Genomic DNA, 19,514 nt, shown 5'->3' on the forward strand with positions numbered 1-19,514 from the left:
CTGTTTTCAGTGGTGCTCAGTAACAGGACAAGAAGCAATGAGCACAAATGGAAACACAGGAGGATCTGTCTCAACATCACAAAACACTTTTTTTTTTTTTCTTTTTTTACTGTGTGGATGATGGAGCAGTGGAACAGGTTGCCCAGAGAGGCTGTGGAGTCTCTCTCCTTGGAGATCTTCAAAAGCTGCCTGGACATGGTCCTGGGCAACCTGCTCTAGGTGTCCCTGCTTGAGCAGGGGACTTGGACCAGATGACCTCCAGAGGGTCCCTTTCAACCTCAACTATTCTGTGACTTTAACAGTGATGCTGCTCATGTTAAGAAAAGTAAATATGTGGTAAACTGTAAAGTTTCAACATGTTTAAGTGACTTTTGTATCTGAATTCCAATTCAGTTTTGGAAGTCCAGTCCAAAATATACTTGCTGTGCAGGGATCAATAATGATCAAGAAATAACAACAGCAAATGATAGCCTCATCAGGCAGTGGTTCAGAAGAGGTGAATAACATATAAATTCGTCTATTAAAGTCTAAACATCCATGTCTCATTGCCCCATATGTTAGAATGAAATTACGTAGAGCCAAGTTCTCTTGTGTGTGTGTGTATAAAAAGTCTGTATTTAGTCTATAAAAGTAATGTTCAAATAAGTGACATGCAAAGATTTTTTTTCTGTTTCCTTATATGCATGTTTTCAGGTAAGTTGTGCCAAAATTAGAGCAGTCTAGATTAGTATTTTTAGCTAGATATACTGTGATGTATGGACAAAACTTTCAAGTCACGTAGTACTAAATTTAATTGTATTTCTGCATTCTAAGTTCAATAAAGACAGCTAAAATACTAAAAGACTTTCTCATCATTGTTTCTATATATAGTTCCTGCAGTTTTCAAAAAAAAAATAAAAATCCCACAAGTCTGTATAGAGTAGTAAACTAGATTTTTACAACTTCTGTAACAGTCATAAAATAATGATTGTATTTTAAGACCCATACCTTAATTTTAGCAATTTTTAAAACCTAAAGCATAGGCTAAACAGATACTGACTTTGTGTAGTATGAACATATTTCAAGGACATTAGTGACTGTGAGTTAGAATTACATATAAAGCAGATTTTCATATTTCCTTTGTTTTTTTTTTTAAAAAAAAGTAAGCATTGAATCATAGATCCACAGAATGGATTGGGTTGGAAGGGACCTTAAAAATTGTCTAGTCCAACACCCATGCCACGAGCAAGGACACCTTCTTCCACTAGATCACGCTGCCCAGAGCTCCATCCAACCTGACCTCGAGGACTTCCAGGGATGGGGGCATCCACAATTTCTCTGGGCAACCTGTTCCAGCGCCTCACCACCCTCACAGTGAAGAATTTCTTCCTTATATGTAATATATCTTTCCATTATCTCATATCTCTTTCAGTTTAATACCATTACTACATGTGCCATCACTACATGCCCTTGTAAAGTATTTCCCCATCTTTCTTATAATCCCCCTTTAATTATTGAAAGGCTGCAATAAGGTCTCCCCAGAGCCTTTTCTTCATGCTGAATAACCACAACTCCCTCAGCCTGTCTTTATAGGAGAGGTGTTCCAGCTGTCTGATCATTTTTGTGGCCCTCCTCTGGACTTACTCTAACAGGTCCACCTCTTTCTTGTACTGCAGACCCCAGAACTGGATGCAGTACTCCAGGCGAGGTCTCACAAAAGCAGAGTAGAGGGGGAGAATTGCTTCCCTCAACCTGCTAACCACGCTTCTTTTGATGCAGCCCAGGATAGGATTGGCTTTCTGGGCTGCAAATACACACTGCTGCCTTATATCCCATTTTTCAACCACCAACACCCCTAAGCCCTTCTCTGCAGGGCTGCTCTCAATCCATTTATAGCCCAAGCTTTGTTGATGTTTGGGATTACCCTGACCCAGGTGCAGCACCTTGCATTTGGCCTTGTTGACCTTCATGAGGTTCATGTGGGCCTGCTTCTCAAGCCTGTCAAGGTCCCTCGGGATGGCATCCCTTCTTTCTATGATATGAACACCACCACTCAACTTGGTGTTATCTGCAAACTTACTGAGGTTGCAGTCAGTTCCACTGTAGTTAGTGGGATCGATCATTTGATTCCACTTTGGTCACAAGTCTTATTACTGTTTAATGTTGTGTGTTTTTTTTTTTGTTGTTGTTGTTGTTTTTTTGTTTTGGTCAAGTTTAGCTGCTCATCATTAAAACTAAACAAAGGAGTTAATCATATAGAGTTAAAATGTTAATTTATAGCTGTTGAGCTGTTGCTAAGTACTCTTCCTGAAAATTCTTTTTCATTGTAAAAATGATGTAAACTTATTCCCCATTAGAATGGTTTTAGGATTTTTTAAGATAATTTTAAAGAAAATTTTAAGTTTTTTTTTGGTTTAAGGAGTAGAAAGAGAAGAAACGTACCTAGTATTCAGAAAAATTTCTTAGTCATGTTTAAAGGTGAGAGAACTCTCAAAGGGCAGGAAATTTTATTGAGGCTTTTGATAGAATTTAAAACTTGATTTATTAACTTCCAGCAGTTTAAACATTGACTATATGTACACACTGATTATTTGTTAAAACTTTTTTGTGGTATCTTCTTGAGTTCTAGTATATTCATAGATGGATAAATACAGAATCAATAGTAATCCCAATCTTACTCAATATCAGTGAGTATACTGGAGGGTGTGTGTGAAGAAGATAAGACATGAATATGATTTCAGTTTGAAAGTAGGAGCTGAATTATCTTTGTAATAGTAAAAACACTTCATTCTTTTTGTGATAATGAATCATATATGTTTTTTTACTTCATCTGCAGGATTTATCGAGCAGTGAAGATTCTGCAGGTGACTCATCCAGTGAAACCAAAAAGAAAAGACATAGAGAGTAAGTTATCTTTCATAAATATCATCATTTTTTGTTATGGCAACATATGCTTGTAATTATCCAGACTTCACTTCTCTGCACTTGAAATAAATAATCTTGTGCTTCTTGATTTTGAGTAATGTTTTAGAATATTTTAAAATAAATACTCTCAAAGGAACATATATATATCATTATTCATTTCTGAGCAAAAGAGACTGCATTACCTAAAGTTTTGTTGAAGAATATTCACCAGCAATTTTTATTTTTAAAACAGTCATATTTGTGGCATATTTTTGAGCTGAAGCCTTTTAAAAGTTCCAAAAATTATTACAGGTTTGACAGTAATTAGCTTTATTGACTACCCAAGACACTTTAATTGAAATTGAGATGGTTTTAAGCTGTAAATCAAACAATTTATGACAAAGATCATACCTTCTCATTGCCACAATGAGAGGAGAATAAACATAATGACCTTGGAAGGGTGGGTGTGTCTGTTAATGAACAGTATATAGAAATTGAATCATTCTCTCTTCTTCTCCAGTTAATGAATCATCTCAATATTCAGGGTTGTCAATATGAATTCTTCAAGAAATGATAGTTAAAAAATAAAAATAAAAAAAGCTTGCTATGCAAGATGGTACTTCTATAGTGATGAATTAGTTTTTATAGTCCACTGTTATTTAAGAATGTGATTACACCCTAAAAACCATACTTTGTTATAGGAAATATATATTAAGTTTAGAAACTAGTAACCAAATAATCTCATATGTCCAGTGCTTCAATTTTCATTTCAGACTGTTTTGAACAAGTATGTTTGCAGCTGTTTTATGACATGCAGATCATATTTATCTATTTAACTTAGTACAGGATCAAACCATAGAGTATGGTGTTTTATATATTGTCCATATCATAGAATCATTAAGGTTGGAAAAGACCTCCAAGATCATCTGGTCCCAACCATCCCCTTACCACCAATATCACTCGCTAAACCATGTCTCTAAGCACCACGTCCAACCTTTCCTTAAACACCCCCAGGGATGGTGACTCTACCACCTCCCTGGGCAACCCATTCTAATACCTAACTGTTCTTCCTGATAGGAAATGTCTCCTACTTTCCAACTTGAACCTCCCCTGGCACAACTTGAGGCCATTCCCTCTAGTCCAATTGCTGGTTATCTGGGAGAAGAGGCTGACCCCCAGCTCCCCACAACTTCCTTTCAGGTAGTTGTAGAGAGCAATAAGGTCTCCCCTGAGCCTCCTCTTCTCCAGACTAAACAACCCGAGTTCCCTCAGCCGCTCCTCTTAGGACTTGTGTTCCAGGACCTTTTGTTTTTGTTTTGAGGTTTCAGAAGTGCAGAATAGAGGGGGAAAATCACCTCCCTCGACCTTCTGGCCGCCCCTCTGCTGATGCAGCCCAGGATGTAGTTGGCCTTCAGGGCTGCAAGCGTGTGCTGCTGGCTCCTGTCAAGATTTTGTCCACCAGAACCCCCAAGTCCTTCTCTGTAGGGCTGCTCTCAATGAGTTCTTCTCATTGTTTCATGTCAGCAGCCTTTCCCTCATCCACCAGGCTGGTCACCCACTCATAGAAGGAGATGAGGTTGGTCGGGCAGGACTTGCTTTTCACAAACCCATGCTGACTGGGCCTAATTCCCCCATTGTCCCGCAGATGCTGTGTGATTGCACTCAAGATGACCTGCTCCATCACCTTTCCTGGCACCGAGGTCAGGCTGACAGGCCTGTAGTTCCCTGGGTCCTCCTTATGGACCATTCTTATAGATGGGTGTCACAATAGTAAGTCTCCAGTCATCTGGGACCTCTCCAGATGACCATGACTCCTGATAGATGATGGAGCGCAGCCCAGCAATCACATCCACCAGCTCCCTCAGCACCCTTAGGTGGATCCCATCTGGCCCCATGGACTTGTGACAGTCCAGGTGGAGCAGCAGGACTCTAACTGTTTCCACCTGGGTTGTGGGAGGTTTCTTCTGCTCCCTGTCCCAGACTTCCAGGTCAGGAGGCTGAGTACCCTGGGAATAAGTGTTCAGACTAGTAAAGACAGATATAAAGAACCTCAGCCTTTTCCTTATCATTTGTAGTCATGTTTTCCCCTGCATCCAGTAAAGTATGGAGATTCTCCAAAAAATACAGATTGTGGAGTTGCATGAGGTTGGGGGGGGTTGTTTGTTTTGGTTCTTGGTTTTTTTTGTTTTGCTTTGGAGGGATGTTGTTTGCATGTTTCTTAATTTACTGCTTCTGGAAAAAATATTTCATGGAGATGGATGTTTTCATAGCATTTCCAAGATACGCATATGTATCAACCACAATAAAACTGTAATTTCTAGGACCAATGCATATTCAAGTGAAAGAAGGGTTGAAGTACTGAATCTTAGGTTTTGTAATCGTAAATTTAATGAAGAAGCCTTTGAGTAATATTCTACTTCTTGAAGGACATGAGCATATGTGGTGGTTTTACCCTGCTGGGCAGCTGAACTCCCCCACAACCGTTCTCTCACTCCCTCTTCTCAAAGGGAAAGTATGATGGAAATGGCTCAAGGGTTGAGATAAGAACAGGGAGGTTGCTTGCCAATTATTGTTATGGGCAAAACAGACTCATCATAGGGAGATTAATATAATTTATTGCCTATCACTAGCAGACTAGAACACTGAGAAACTAAAAGCAAAATGAAAACACCTTTCCACCTCCCCATCCACCTTGTTCTATGTCCTCCCCCTGAGCCGCACAGGGGAACAGGGAATGGGGGTTGCAGTCAGTCCATAATGCTTCATCTCTGCCTCACTTTCACAGTCACTCTCTTCCTGTGTCTCCAACGTGGGGTCCCTTCCATGGGATGCAGTACTTCCCGAACTAATCCTATTTGGGCTTCCCACAGGCAGCAGCTCTTCAAGAACTGCTCCAGTATGGGTCCATACCATTGGGTCCATCTCTCAGGAGCAAACTGCTCCAACCTGGGTCCCCCATGGGCGGTAGCTTTGGCCTGGACTCTGCTCCTGCATAGGCTTTCCATGGGCTGCAGCCTCCTTCAGGCCAGATACACCTGCTCCACTGTGGGCTCCTCCACAGGCTGCAGAGTGGAAATCTGTTCCACCATGGTACACCATGGGCTGCAGAGGGACAGCCTGCTCCACCATGGTCGTCACCACAGGCCGCAGGGGAACCTCTGCTCTGGAGCACCTCCTCCCCCTTCTTCTTCACTGACCTTGGTGTCTGCAGGGTTGTTTCTTACACCTCTCTCCCAGCTGCTGTTGCACAGCAGGGTTTTTGTTTGTTTGTTTTCCCTTTTAAAATTATGCTCTCACAGAAGCATAACCAATGTTGCTCATTGGCTCAGCTCTGGCCAGCAGCAGGTCCCTTTTTCAGGTGCCTGAAATTGTCTCTTACCTAACATGGGGCAGCTTCTGGATTCTTCTCACAGAGGCCACCCCTGCAGCCCCCCTGCTACCAAACCCTTGCCATGTAAACTCCATACAGCATCTTGGTCAAAGACCCCTTAACGTGATAATAGATGGTAGCATAAAGATTTAGGAACCTTTCAAGAATGCATGCCAGGCTCTCCCTTCCCCAAGCTATTAATATTACATTTGCCTTTGTAAACTTGGAGTCATAGAATAGCCCAAGTTGGAAGGGACCCACAAGGATCATCGAGTCCAACTCCTGGCTCCACACAAGACTACCCAGAAATCAAACCACATGTCTGACAGTGTTGTCCAAATGCTTCTTGACCTCTAGCAGGCTTGGTGCCATGACTACTTCTCTGGGGCACCCATTCCAGTGCCCAGCCACCCTCTCAGTGAAGAACCATTTCCTAATATCCAACCTGAATGTCCCTGATGCAGCTTTATGCTCCCAGTGTTCACCAGAGAGAACAGATTAGTGCCTCCCTCTGCTCTGCCTTGTGAGGAGGCTGTAGACTGTGATGAGGTCACCCCTCAGTCTACTCTTCCCTAGGCTGAACAAACCAAGTGACCTCAGCTGGTCCTCATACGTCCTGTCCTCTAGAGCCTTCACCATCTTTGTAGCCCCTCTTTGGACACTCTCTAATAGTTTCATATCTTTCTTTTATTGTGGTGCCCAAAACTGCACATGGTACTCAAGGTGAGGCCATATCAGTACAGAGTAGAATGGGACAAACACTTCCTCCAAATGGCTAGCTCTGCCGTGCTTGATGCACCCCAGGATATGATTGGCCCTTTTGGCTGCCAGGGCACACTGCTGACTCATATTCAACTTGCTATCAACCTCTGGATCTCTTTCTGCGGGGCTGCTCTCCTGCCTCTCATCCTGCAATATGTGCATATATCAAGGGTTGCCCTGTCCCAGGTGCAAGTTGAATTGTCCCAGGTTGCTCTTGTTGAATTTCATACAAAATTTCTCAGCCCTCTAATTTGTCAAGATCTCTATACAAAGCCTCTCTACCCTCAAGGGAGTCAACAGCCTCTCCTGATTTAGTATCATCCGCAAACTTATTTAGTATACATTTAAGTCCTGCATCCAGGTCACTTATAAAAACATTGAAGAGAACTGTCCCTAAAATGGAGTCCTGTGGAACCCTACTAGTGACTGGCCACCAGCCTGATATAATCCCATTTACTATAAACCTTTGAGCCTGACCCGTCAGCCAATTGTTCACCCATCGTATTATGTATTTATCTAGCTGTATGTTGGACATTTTGTCCAGAAGGATACTGTGAGAAACAGTATTGAAAGTTTTTCTGAAATCCAAAAAGATTACATCTAATGGCTTCCTTTGGTCAACTAGATGGGTAACCTGTCATAAAAGGAAATTAAGTTAGTTAAGCAGGACTTTTCCCTCATAAACTCGTGTTGGCTATGACCAATGACTGCATTGTCTTTTAGGCATTTCAGGAATCTGAGGTAAGATACTGTTGATCAGCGGGTGCTTCTTTCTTGTTGCAAATGGATCATCTTAGCTAAGCAGCAGCACAGAGATACTGCCACTGGAAGTCACAAGTGGCTTACTCATATCTTGTATGGGTGTGAAGTATTGATCTGGGAGCTCAGTGAAGGCTTTTGGGAGCCAGTGCCTTTCAGATTGCCTTTGTTCAAGTCTTTCTGTGTTTCTCACATCTGATTCTGCATTATTTTTGGTTCCTGTGCCAAAGTTGCTGATTTCTCACATGAGGCACAGTGAACATAGTTATCAGAGAATTTTGGACTCTACAAAATATAATTTTAAGGGAGTTTATAATTTGAGCATAGGTAAGTTCCAGTAAACATATATCTTTTCAGCTAAAGTCTTGTTAAGTACTTTTTTTTAATGTCAAGTTAATTCATTTCTTAAAGCTGTAATTTATACAGAAATCCAGATTTTATTTTATTTTTTTAATTTACATCTTGATAATAGAAAACAATTCAATTCCCTTTGAAACCATTATGCATTTTTACCCATCTATTATCCATTCATGATAATTTTCTGTTCTTTCTGCTGAAATAATGATTATAACATTTTTATTTCTATGGAGAATGTTGAAATTAAAGCAGCAAACCCGTGGTGAATACCTGATTATAAAAGAAAACAAAACTAATGCGAGTTACTGTTTTGTCTTTCAATATGTACAGTGAAGACTGGCAAATGTCTGGGTCAGGGTCAGTATCGGGAACTGGTTCTGATTCTGAATCAGAGGAAGATAGAGAGAAAAGCAGTTGTGAAGAGAGTGAATCTGACTATGAGCCAAAAAACAAGGTCAAAAGCCAGAAACCTCCAAGGAGGTAAGAAGTCTCACATTTTGGATACTCTAGTACTATTTCAAGTTAGAAATTTAGTATTGTACTACTGTACAGGCAAATGAAAACATTAATACATATTACAGAAACTGAAGACTAAGCTACAAAAGATGTTATCATACCAGTGTTTTGTGTTGAATGCCTCTGTACTGTATCTGAAAGTGGAGTAACTGAGCAGTCATGAAATATATGTATTAAGAAACAAATACAGAAGGCTTGTGGTTGTACATGTTGAAACCCCACTGTTCTATTTTATTGTTTTCAAGAATTAAGCCAAAAAATGGTAAAAAGAATGCAGGACAGAAAAAGAGGCAGCTTGATTCATCAGATGATGATGATGACGATTATGACAAGAGAGGATCTCGTCGCCAGGCAACAGTCAATGTTAGTTACAAAGAAGCTGAAGAAGCTAAGACAGATTCTGATGACTTGCTGGAAGTTTGTGGAGAAGATGTCCTGCAGCCTGAAGAAGATGAATTTGAAACTATAGAGAAGTTTATGGATAGTCGAATTGGCCGAAAAGGAGGTATTTTTTTTAAATCAGCGTTCTTAAGATCACAGAATGTTAGGGATTGGAAGGGACCTTGAAAGATCATCTAGTCCAATCCCCCTGCCGGAGCAGGAACACCCAAATCATGTCACACAGGAACACGTCTAGGCAGGTTTTGAGTGTCTCCAGAGAAGGAGACTCCACAACCCCCTTGGGCAGCCTGTTCTGTCACCCTCACTGTAAAAAAGTTTTGTCTCATATTTAAGCGGAACCTCCTATGTTCCAGCTTGCACCCATTGCCCCTTGTCCTGTCATTAGATGTCACTGAGAAGAGCCTGGCTCCGTCCTCCTGACACTCACCCTTTACATATTTATAAACATTAATAAGGTCACCCCTCAGTCTCCTCCAAGCTAGAGAGACGCAGCTACTTCAGCCTTTCCTCATAAGGGAGATTCTCCACTCCCTTAATCATCCTTGTAGCTCTGAGATGGACTCTCTCAAGCAGTTCCCTGTCCTTCTTGAACTGAGGGGCCCAGAACTGGATGCAATATTCCAGATGCGGTCTCACCAGGGCAGAGTAGAAGGGGGGGGAGAACCTCTCTCAAACTACTAACCACACCCCTTCTGATACACCCCAGGATGCCATTGGCCTTCTTGGCCACAAGGGCACACTGTTGGCTCATGGTCATCCCGCTGTCCACCAGGACCCCCAGGTCCCTTTCCCCTTCACTGCTCTCCAGCAGGGCAGTCCCCAACTTATACTGGTGTCTGGGGTTGTTCTTGCCCAGATGCAGGACTCTACACTTGTTATATTTCATTAATTTTTTCCCCGCCCAATTCTCCAGCCTGTCGAGGTCCCACTGGATGGCAGCACAGCCTTCCAGCATGTCATCCACTCCTCCCAGTTTAGTGTCGTCAGTGAACTTGCTGATGGTGCACTCCATTCCCTCATCCAAGTCATTGATGAATGTATTGAACAACACCGGTCCCAGTACTGACCCTTGAGGGACTCCACTAGATACAGGCCTCCAACTCGACTCCATCCCATTGACCACAACCCTCTGGCTTCTTCTCTTCAGCCAGTTTACAGTCCACCTCACTACCCAATGGTCCAGACTGCACTTCCTCAGTTTAGCTGCAAGGATGCTGTGGGAGACGGTGTCAAAGGCTTTACTGAAATCAAGATAGACCATGTGCACTGCCTTTCCATCATCTATCCACCTGGTTATATCCTCATAAAAGGCTATCAGGTTGGTCAAGCACGACTTCCCTTTGGTGAAGCTATGTTGACTGCCCCTAATGATCCTTTTATCCTTGATATGCCTAGAGACAATGCCAAGGATAAGTTGTTCCATCACCTTACTGGGGATGGAGGTGAGGCTAACTGGTCTATAGTTACTCAGGTCCTTCTTCTTGCCCTTTTTGAAGACCAGAGTGACATTTGCTTTCCTCCAGTCCTCAGGCACCTCTCCCATTCCCTACGACTTACCAAAGATGATGGAGAGTGGCTTAGCAATGACTTCCGCCAGCTCCCTCAGCACCTGCGGGCACATCCCATTAGGACCCATGGACTTATGAATGTCCAGATTTCTTAATCGGTACTTAACCCAGCCCTCATCAACCAAGGCAAACTCCTTTATTCTCACTTCCTCTGGGGACTCAGGGGTACAGGGCTCCTCAGGACAGCCTCTGGCATTATAGACAGAGGCAAAGAAGGCATTCGGTAACTCTGCTTTCTCTTTATCTTTTGTCACCAGGGCACCCACCTCATTCATCAGTGGGCCTACATTGCCTCTACTGTTAGTTTTATCCACAGTGTATTTGAAGAAGCCTTTTCCGTTGTCCCTGACCCCTCTTGCAAGGTTTAATTCTAAAGAGGCCTTAGCTTTCCTAGTTGCTTCCCTACATCTTCTGACAACAGCCTTATATTCCTCCCAAGTGGCCAGCCCCTCCTTCCATGATCTGTAGACTCTCCTCTTCCACTTGAGTTTGCCCAGCAGTTCCCTGTTTAACCATGAAGGTCTCCTGGCTCTTTTTCCTGACTTCCTACCTGTTGGGATGCTCTGTTCTTGAGCTCGGAAGAAGCAGTCATTGAAAGCTAACCAGCTATCTTGGGCTCCTTTTCCTTCAAGTACCTTGTCCCATGGGATTTCCCCTAGCAAATGCTTGAAAAGGCCAAAGTTGACCCTACTGAAGTCCAGGGTTGTGATTCTGCTCGGTATTCTGTTCCTGCCACACGAGATCCTAAACTCCACCATCTCATGGTCACTGCAATCAAGGCTGCCTTCACCATTTCAACCAGCCCCTCTTTGTTAGTGAGGACAAGATCCAGCAGCGCTCCTCTCCTAGTTGGCACATCCACCATTTGCATCAGGAAGTTATCATCAATACACTGAAGGAACCTCCTGGATTGCAGATGGCTGGCTGAGTAGGCCTTCCAGAAAATGTCAGGGTAGTTGAAATCCCCCACAATAACCAGGGCCTGTTATCGCAAGGTTGCTATCAGCTGCCTGTAGAAGGCCTCATCAACTTCCTCATCATGATCTGGTGGCCTGTAATAGACACCCACAACAGTATCCCCCATGCCAGCCTGCCCCTTAATTCTCACCCACAGACTCTTAACTTGCTCCTCATCTGCCCCGAACAGTACTCAATACAATGTAGTTGCTCTGTCACGTAAAGAGCAACTCTGCCACCTTGCCTTGCTGGCCTGTCTTTTCTGAGAAGGACATACCCATCCGTGACCACATTCCAGTCACTTGAGCTGTCCCACCATGTCTCTGTAATTGCCATGAGATCATAGTCTCCTGACTGAACATGGATTTCTAATTCCTCCTACTTATTCCCCATGCCACATGCATTGGTGTAGAGGCACTTCGGGGAGCGAGCTGAGCACGCCGATTTCACCCTAGGGGAGTGGGAGGCCTCCCGGTCTTCCTCACTGCTAGAGTTCTGCCCCACCATTGCAAGCCCAGGTACAACCCCATCCCCTTATGGATCTAGTTTAAAGCTTTCCAAATGAGCCCTGCTAATTCCTGTCCCAGAACCCTTTTGCCCCCTGTGAGATAAACCTTTCCCACGTATTACTGTCAGGCCTGGTGTCTTATAAAACCAGCCATTATCAAAGAACCCAAAGCCCTGCCTATAGCACCAGTCATACAGCAAATCATTTATGGACCAGATCCTTCTATTCCATCTCATGTCATCACCCCAGATCAGAAGGAGGAAATGACTTGTGCCCCAGACTCTTTCACCAACTGTCCCAAGGCCTTGAAATCTTTCTTCATTCCCGTCAGACTATGGGATGCATCTTCCCCTCCACCTATCTGGAAGATCAGCAGTGGGTAGTAGTCTGTGGAGCGCAGCAGGTTGGGGAGTATCCTGGTGATATCCCTGATCCAGGCTCCAGGAAGATGGTGGAGTACATTGTGCAATATAAATGTCAGTTGTTCTCAGCTGTAGGTCACCTGTGATTGTAAACAATAAGTTTAAAAATACCAGGGAATCATCTTGTTTTTCATACTCATATGTGTATGTTTCTTTTGTAAACTTTATAAAATAAAGCATAGAAGAACTTGCATAACTAATGAAAAAAGAAAAAAAATATGTGGAAGATAGCTCCATATTACACAACTGCATACCATGCTGTTAAACTACTATTTGTACAGTTTATTGATTACATGATAGGTATAAGCTGTTTACAGTGAGGCAGAGAAAGTGGACTGGATAGGGCATCTAACCAGTAGGCTGAACCCTAAAGGATGGTATTGGGAAGGCTGAAGCACTGAGATGGTGATTTCAGGTATTCCTGTATAATTAGTCTCAATACAATACAGTGGATGGTGGAATGGCTACAAAGTGCATCTAAAATTTCAGTAATGTGCTTGGATATGAATTTCTAAAATTTTATGAATTATGATAGGGGTCTCATTTTCATTAGCTGATAGGATGCAGTATCCTACTTAAGTGTTTTTTTAGTCTGAAAATTAGGGTTCAAATCATAGAAAATTTGGCCCCCCTAACACTTCAAAACTGCCTTTCTTCATGGGTTATACCTAATTTCTAGAGTTTCTGATATGCTATAGAGCTTGCACTCTCTTCCCTCTCACCTTCCTTCTCCCATACTGTCCTAAATGCCATTGTATCTTTACTCCAGCCACTTACTCAAATGCAAAGTATCACTGCTGTGTTAAAAGCCTTTTGAATAAGGCTTCTTGTATTCTGTATGCTTAGATGTTACTGTTTGTGCTGTTCTTTGTTATTGTCACTCTCTGTTGCTAGATCTTCCTTTCTTGGCTCTTCTCACAGAAATGAGCTTGTTTACAGATGAAGCATACTAGCAGCAGTAATACAGACTTAATGTAATTAAAACTTACTCCACATAAAATTCCAAATGCAGGGGGAAAAATGTTGTAAAAAGAGGTTAGGAAGACATAACATAAGATCAGTACATTCCAATAATCAAGAAATCAGGCAAAAATGCTGGGAGGCAAGAATGAAAGATCAAGGAACTTCTGGCCAAACTAAAACACAAAAAGGAAGCATACAGAGAGTGGAAGCAAGGATGGGTAACATGGGAAGAATGCAGAAACATTGTCTGAGCATCCAGGGATGAAGTTACGAATGCCAAAGCCAAGATGGAATTGAATCTGTCCATAGATGTCAAGGACAATAAGAAGGGCTTCTATAAGTACATTAGTGACAAAAGGAAGGCTAGGGAAAATGTGGGCCCATTGCTGAATAAGATGGGGAACCTGGTTACACGGGACAGGGAAAATGCTGAGGTACTGAATGCCTTCTTTGCCTTGGTCTTTACCATCAAGGCTGGCCCTCAGGAATCCCAGGTCCCAGAGACCTGGGGGAAAGGCTGGAGGAAGGAAGATGGATCCATGGTGGGAGATGATCAGGTCAAGGAATACTTAAGCAAACTGGACATTCATAAGTCCATGGGCCCTGATGGGGCCACAAGTACTGAGGGAGCTGGCAGATGTCCTCGCAAGGCCACTCTTGATAATCTTTGCTCGATCATGGTGACTGGGAGAAGTGCCTGAAGACTAGAGGAAAGCAAATGTCACTCTTATCTTCAAAAAGGGCAAGAAGGAGGACCCTGGGAACTACAGGCCAGTCAGCCCCACCTTGATGCCTGGGAAGGTAATGGAGCAGCTAATCCTGGAAACCATTTCCAGGTATACGAAGGACAAGAAAACCATCAGGAGGAGCCAGCATGGATTCACCAAGAGGAAGTCATGCTTGACCAATCTGATAAGTTTCAATAATGATATGACCAGCCTGATGGATGAGGGGAGAGCAGTGGATATAGTCCACCTGGACTTCAGTAAGGCCTTTGACACTGTCTCCCATAAGATCCCCATAGACAAGCTGTTAAAGTGGCCATTGCTGGATGGACAAACAGCGAGGTGGTTTGAAAACTGTCTGAATGGCTGGGCCCAGAGGGTGGTGGTCGGCGGCACACAGTCTAGTTGGAGGCCAGTAGTAACTAGGGGTGTACTGCAGGGGTCAATACTGGACTCAGTCCTGTTCAACGTTTTCATTAATGATCTGGATGATGGGGCAGAGTGTACCCTCAGCAAGTCTGCAGATGACACAAAATAGAGGGGCACGGTGGATACACCAGAGGGTCTTGCTGCCATCCAGAGGGACCTGGACAAACTGGAGAAATGGGCAGAGAGGAACCTCATGCAGTTCAACAAGGGGAAGTACAAAGTCCTGCACCTGGAAAGGAACAACCCCAGGCACCGGCACATGCTGGGGGCCACCCAGCTGTAAAGCAACCTTGCAGAAAAGTCTATGGGGGTCCTGGGGGTCACCAAGTCGAGCATGAGCCAGCAATGTGTCCTTGCAGCAAAGAAGGCTAATGATATCCTGGGATGCATTCATTAGGCAAAGTACTGCCAGCAGGTGGAGGGAGGTGATCCTTCCCCTCTACTCGGATTTGGTGAGGCCACACCTGGAGTTTTGTGTCCAGCTCTGGGCTCCCCAGTACAAGAGAGACCTGGATCTACTGGAGAGAGTCCAACAAAGGGGCCACAAAAATGATTAAGGGACTGAAACATCTCTCCTATGAGGAGAGGCTGAGAGAGCTGGGACTGTTTAGCCTGGAGAAGAGAAGGCCCAGGGGTATCTCATCAATGTCTATAAATACCTGAAGGGAGGATGCGAAGAGGATGGAGCCAGGCTCTTTTCAGTGGTGCCCAGTGACAGGACGAGAGGCAATGGGCACAAATGGAAACACAGGAGGATCCATCTCAACATCAGGAAGCACTTTTTTCTTTTTCTTTTTTACTGTGTGGGTGATGGAGCAGTGGAACAGGTTGCCCAAAGCCTGTGGTCCTGGGCCTGTGGTCCTAGGCCTGTGGTCCTGGGCAACCTGCTCTAGGTGTCCCTGCTTGAGCAGGGGGCTTGGACCAGATGACCTCCAGAGGGCCCCTTCCAACCTCAACCATTCTGTGATTCTGTTAATTGTTTTCATAGCTGAATAGTAGGTTTTTCAAGTTGCAAGGCTGATCAAGCCTAATGTTAAATATCTATTATATGCTCAGAGAGGAGAAGAATATAGTAAAGATGGCATCAAGCAGTCCTTGTGGAGCGTTCCCTGGGGTTCACAAAAAAAACTAGGGGCGACAAGAAAATTCTAATAAGAAAAGATGAGGTACTATAGGTTCGATGCAAAGTGTTTTGGTTTCTGTTTTGACTCTTTGGAGTATTTTTACATGTATTAACTTAGTTTCATCATAATATTAAAATAAGAGGAGTGACATAAGTATTGTAGGTGAAATTAGTCAAGGTACATGCTTAGGTAGAAACATCAGGTTGTTTTCTGCAGTACATTTTTTACTGTTTAATTTATGGCAGTGCATTCTTAATCAAGCCTAATGGTGTGGTGTCTTATTCAGCCACTGGTGCTGCAACCACTATCTATGCAGTCGAGGCAGATGGTGACCCAAATGCTGGTTTTGAAAAGTCAAAGGAGCCAGGAGAAGTTCAGTATCTTATTAAATGGAAAGGTTGGTCACACATACATAATACTTGGGAAACTGAGGAAACCCTGAAGCAACAAAATGTTAAAGGAATGAAGAAACTGGACAACTATAAGAAAAAGTATCAGGAAACAAAACGATGGTGAGTGTTTTTATAACTACTTCCATGTAACATATTTTGTAACAGTATAGATGTTTTATTGTGTTTATGTATGTTCCATTGCCTCTTTATGAAGGCATATCAAGTGCCTTTACAACAGGAAGACAAAATATAAGTTGAAGCTTCCCTAATACTTATGATCCTGTAACATTCTGAGCATTCCAAATTTGGTTGAGAAAGTGAGTATACTCACACCTTCTGTAAAATCAGGCCTTTTAAGGAACCAGCTTTTGCACCTAGACTTTAATGCACGTTATAAATGAAGTTTTAACAAGGTGAGTGGTGAGTTTTCTGGTTTTGTTTTAAATCTTACCTTTTACTAGTTTTGTCATTGATTGTACTTTGATCAGAGTTCTTTGGGAATTCATGCAGAGATTATTCAAAATAAAAAGTAAAGAAAAAACCCTGAAATTCCTAAAGCACTCAAAACATTACAGCATTTGCTTTTTTGGCTCAAACTTCCTTTAAAGCCTCAGAACCAAGAACTGAAGAAATCCTTATGTTTTAGTGCTACCTTTTTGTGTTCAGTGTTATTAGCGTGTTTAATATAATCTGTGAGTGCTGGTGGGATTTTTAGCATCTCATACTCATAAAATGGATTCTTATTAGCGTGATTATTAGTGCTGTTTTATGAAAATACCATGTGAAGTATACTACTCGCTGTTGAGAATAGACATTGTAAATTATCTGCATAACTAGTACAAGCTGTAGCTGATAGAAATGTCTCTTAATTTAGCTTTCTCAGGCCAGATGCAACACTTTTATAGCAGGAATTTCATTCAGAGTTGTAGCTCCTTCAAAGAAGCTCTCTAAGCAGCATTCCCATGATGTTTACATTCAGAGCTTTAGAATTGCCGCATTTTCTTAGTTTTATAACTACATAATGTAATAAGTGCTTTAAATAAATTTCCATTTCAGGCTGAAAAATGCTTCTCCAGAAGATGTGGAATATTATAACTGCCAGCAGGAACTTACAGATGATCTACATAAACAATATCAAGTAGTGGAAAGGATAATTGGTACGTGACAAACTTGCAAACAGAAAACAGTGTTGAGAATATTCTGTGTTCATTACTTTCACGTTGCCTTTATAGTTAAGAAATTTAGGTTATAAGTATCCCTAACAACTTAAGGCAAAACAAAATCTGATAAAGAGAAAACTCATTGTACTGTCTTTGCTGTGAAACTAGTTCATGTTGTCTTATCACTTAAAATGAGTGCTTTCTTAAAAAACAAAAGGAAAATATTGATATGGTATCTCTGATACGTTTCTGCAGCTCATTCAAATCAGAAATCAGCAGCTGGTTATCCAGATTACTATTGCAAATGGCAGGGTCTGCCTTACTCAGAATGTAGCTGGGAAGACGGTGCTCTCATTGCCAAAAAATTTCAGGCATGTATTGATGAGTATTTTAGCAGAAATCAGTCCAAGACCACTCCATTTAAGGACTGCAAGGTGAGTGTGTAATTGCAATGGATTTATACAGTTGTGATAATTTTAAAAAAGAAAAAAAAGTTGAAGTATTTTATGCATCCTGAGATCAGATGCTAATTATAAAATATTTTTGAAGGTTGTTCAGAATAGTAATGATAGCTATATTTATATATGAAGTAAGTATCATTACTGAGAATAGTTTTTTGTAGATATTTGTTCCCTGCTTCTTTTATTACCGTTCAAAGATGGAATTTGGTATTCTTAGTTTTTTAAAAGTATCCTTTGTGAAAGAGTTAATGTCACTTCTGTTGTGGAATGTAGTTCAGCCATTCAACTTGCTCCTTCAACTTGCAAGTGAGTTGATGTTGTATGGCCTAGTTGTCTGTGATGAATAAACAGTAGAATTGGTAACTCAACAACATTTCTACCGCTAATTTGTTTCTATAGGAAAGCATTTTGATAACTTCAGTCAGTAGCAGGACTGATGCTCAATTTGCTTTTGACAGATTCTTAAACAGAGGCCAAGGTTTGTTGCACTAAAGAAGCAGCCATCTTATATTGGAGGACATGAGAGTTTAGAGTTAAGAGATTATCAGTTAAATGGACTGAATTGGCTTGCTCACTCATGGTGCAAGTAAGTATAGTCTTAAATGAGTTTTGCTGTTTTTAAATTGTAAGCATTTATAAAACTGTTTTTTTTTTTTCCTTTTTTTTTTTTTTTTTTTAGAGGGAATAGTTGTATTCTTGCAGATGAAATGGGTTTGGGAAAAACAATACAAACAATTTCTTTTCTGAACTACCTGTTCCATGAACATCAACTGTATGGGCCTTTTTTGCTGGTCGTGCCACTTTCTACCTTGACGTCTTGGCAAAGAGAGATTCAAACTTGGGCTCCTCAGATGAATGCTGTGGTTTACTTAGGAGATATAACTAGCAGAAATATGGTGAGTATTTCTTTGTATCATTGAAAAAGCTTAGTGGTAAAAAGCAAGACTCATTTCATTTCCTGTCTTATGCTAATCTCCGATATAAATATCTGGGCCTGATATATAAATATCAATAAATAATATATTTATTTAATAAATATTTCAAATACTTATTTGAAATATTTTGTTTTTAAAATGCAAATTAAAAGCTTAAATTTTGTTCTGATATAAATGTATGTGAAAGATTCCCTTCCTGCTTAATAATAAAAATGATTAAAAATGCAACCTTGCATTTGAAAATAAATTGTCTTTTGTCATGAAATTATTTAGGTCCATAAAATAAATATAAATATTTAAGTATACCAGCCACAATTTTAATTCCTTTTCTGAAATGAGGAACGTAAGTAACTGTTAAATTAAAAAAAAAAAAAAGTTTTGTGGAAATTTTGTCATTTTTTCAGAAGTTTAAATTAATAGCTTGAGTATTGTGTTCCTGTTTTGTGATCAGATTATTGTATGTCACTTAACATTTATATTGCTGTAGTTCTTAAAGTCATACTGACCAATAAGACTGTTTTTCTTCTAGCTTACAATTTTCTTGATTCTTTTTATAGATAAGAACTCATGAATGGATGCATCCACAGACCAAACGATTAAAATTTAATATACTTCTAACAACTTATGAAATTTTGCTGAAGGATAAGGTAATTACACTTATTTCTTCAGGGTGATTAAATGAGTTTTACATTTGACAAATGTTTTTGAGTTGCACGTATTTTGGTTCTGGATGTGGAGTATGACAACGTTGCTTTTAGAAATATGGCAGTGAAGTGTTCTTTTTTTAAAAAAACACATTTATATTTTCTGTATGTGTGGTA

At 41.3% G+C, this 19,514-nt stretch overlaps 1 protein-coding gene across 7 annotated transcripts in view; it reads left to right on the top strand.

Annotated features, from left to right (window-relative positions):
* Positions 1-19,514, top strand: part of LOC101804420 (chromodomain-helicase-DNA-binding protein 1) — a 93,269-nt gene that overhangs the window by 36,286 nt on the left and 37,469 nt on the right. For 5 of the 7 annotated variants that reach the window (XM_038169391.2, XM_038169392.2, XM_038169395.2 and 2 more), the window contains exons 4-12: positions 2,816-2,883; positions 8,462-8,611; positions 8,893-9,152; positions 16,032-16,257; positions 17,194-17,294; positions 17,553-17,731; positions 18,217-18,344; positions 18,438-18,654; positions 19,251-19,340. In XM_038169391.2, the coding sequence (XP_038025319.1) occupies positions 2,816-2,883; positions 8,462-8,611; positions 8,893-9,152; positions 16,032-16,257; positions 17,194-17,294; positions 17,553-17,731; positions 18,217-18,344; positions 18,438-18,654; positions 19,251-19,340 (1,419 nt within the window). The remainder of the gene's footprint in view (positions 1-2,815; positions 2,884-8,461; positions 8,612-8,892; positions 9,153-16,031; positions 16,258-17,193; positions 17,295-17,552; positions 17,732-18,216; positions 18,345-18,437; positions 18,655-19,250; positions 19,341-19,514) is intronic. The other 2 variants (XM_038169393.2, XM_038169394.2) reach the window with 2 other exon arrangements.

The sequence above is a fragment of the Anas platyrhynchos genome, chromosome W (assembly GCF_047663525.1).
Source record: "Anas platyrhynchos isolate ZD024472 breed Pekin duck chromosome W, IASCAAS_PekinDuck_T2T, whole genome shotgun sequence".
Classification (NCBI taxonomy): Eukaryota; Metazoa; Chordata; class Aves; order Anseriformes; family Anatidae; genus Anas; species Anas platyrhynchos.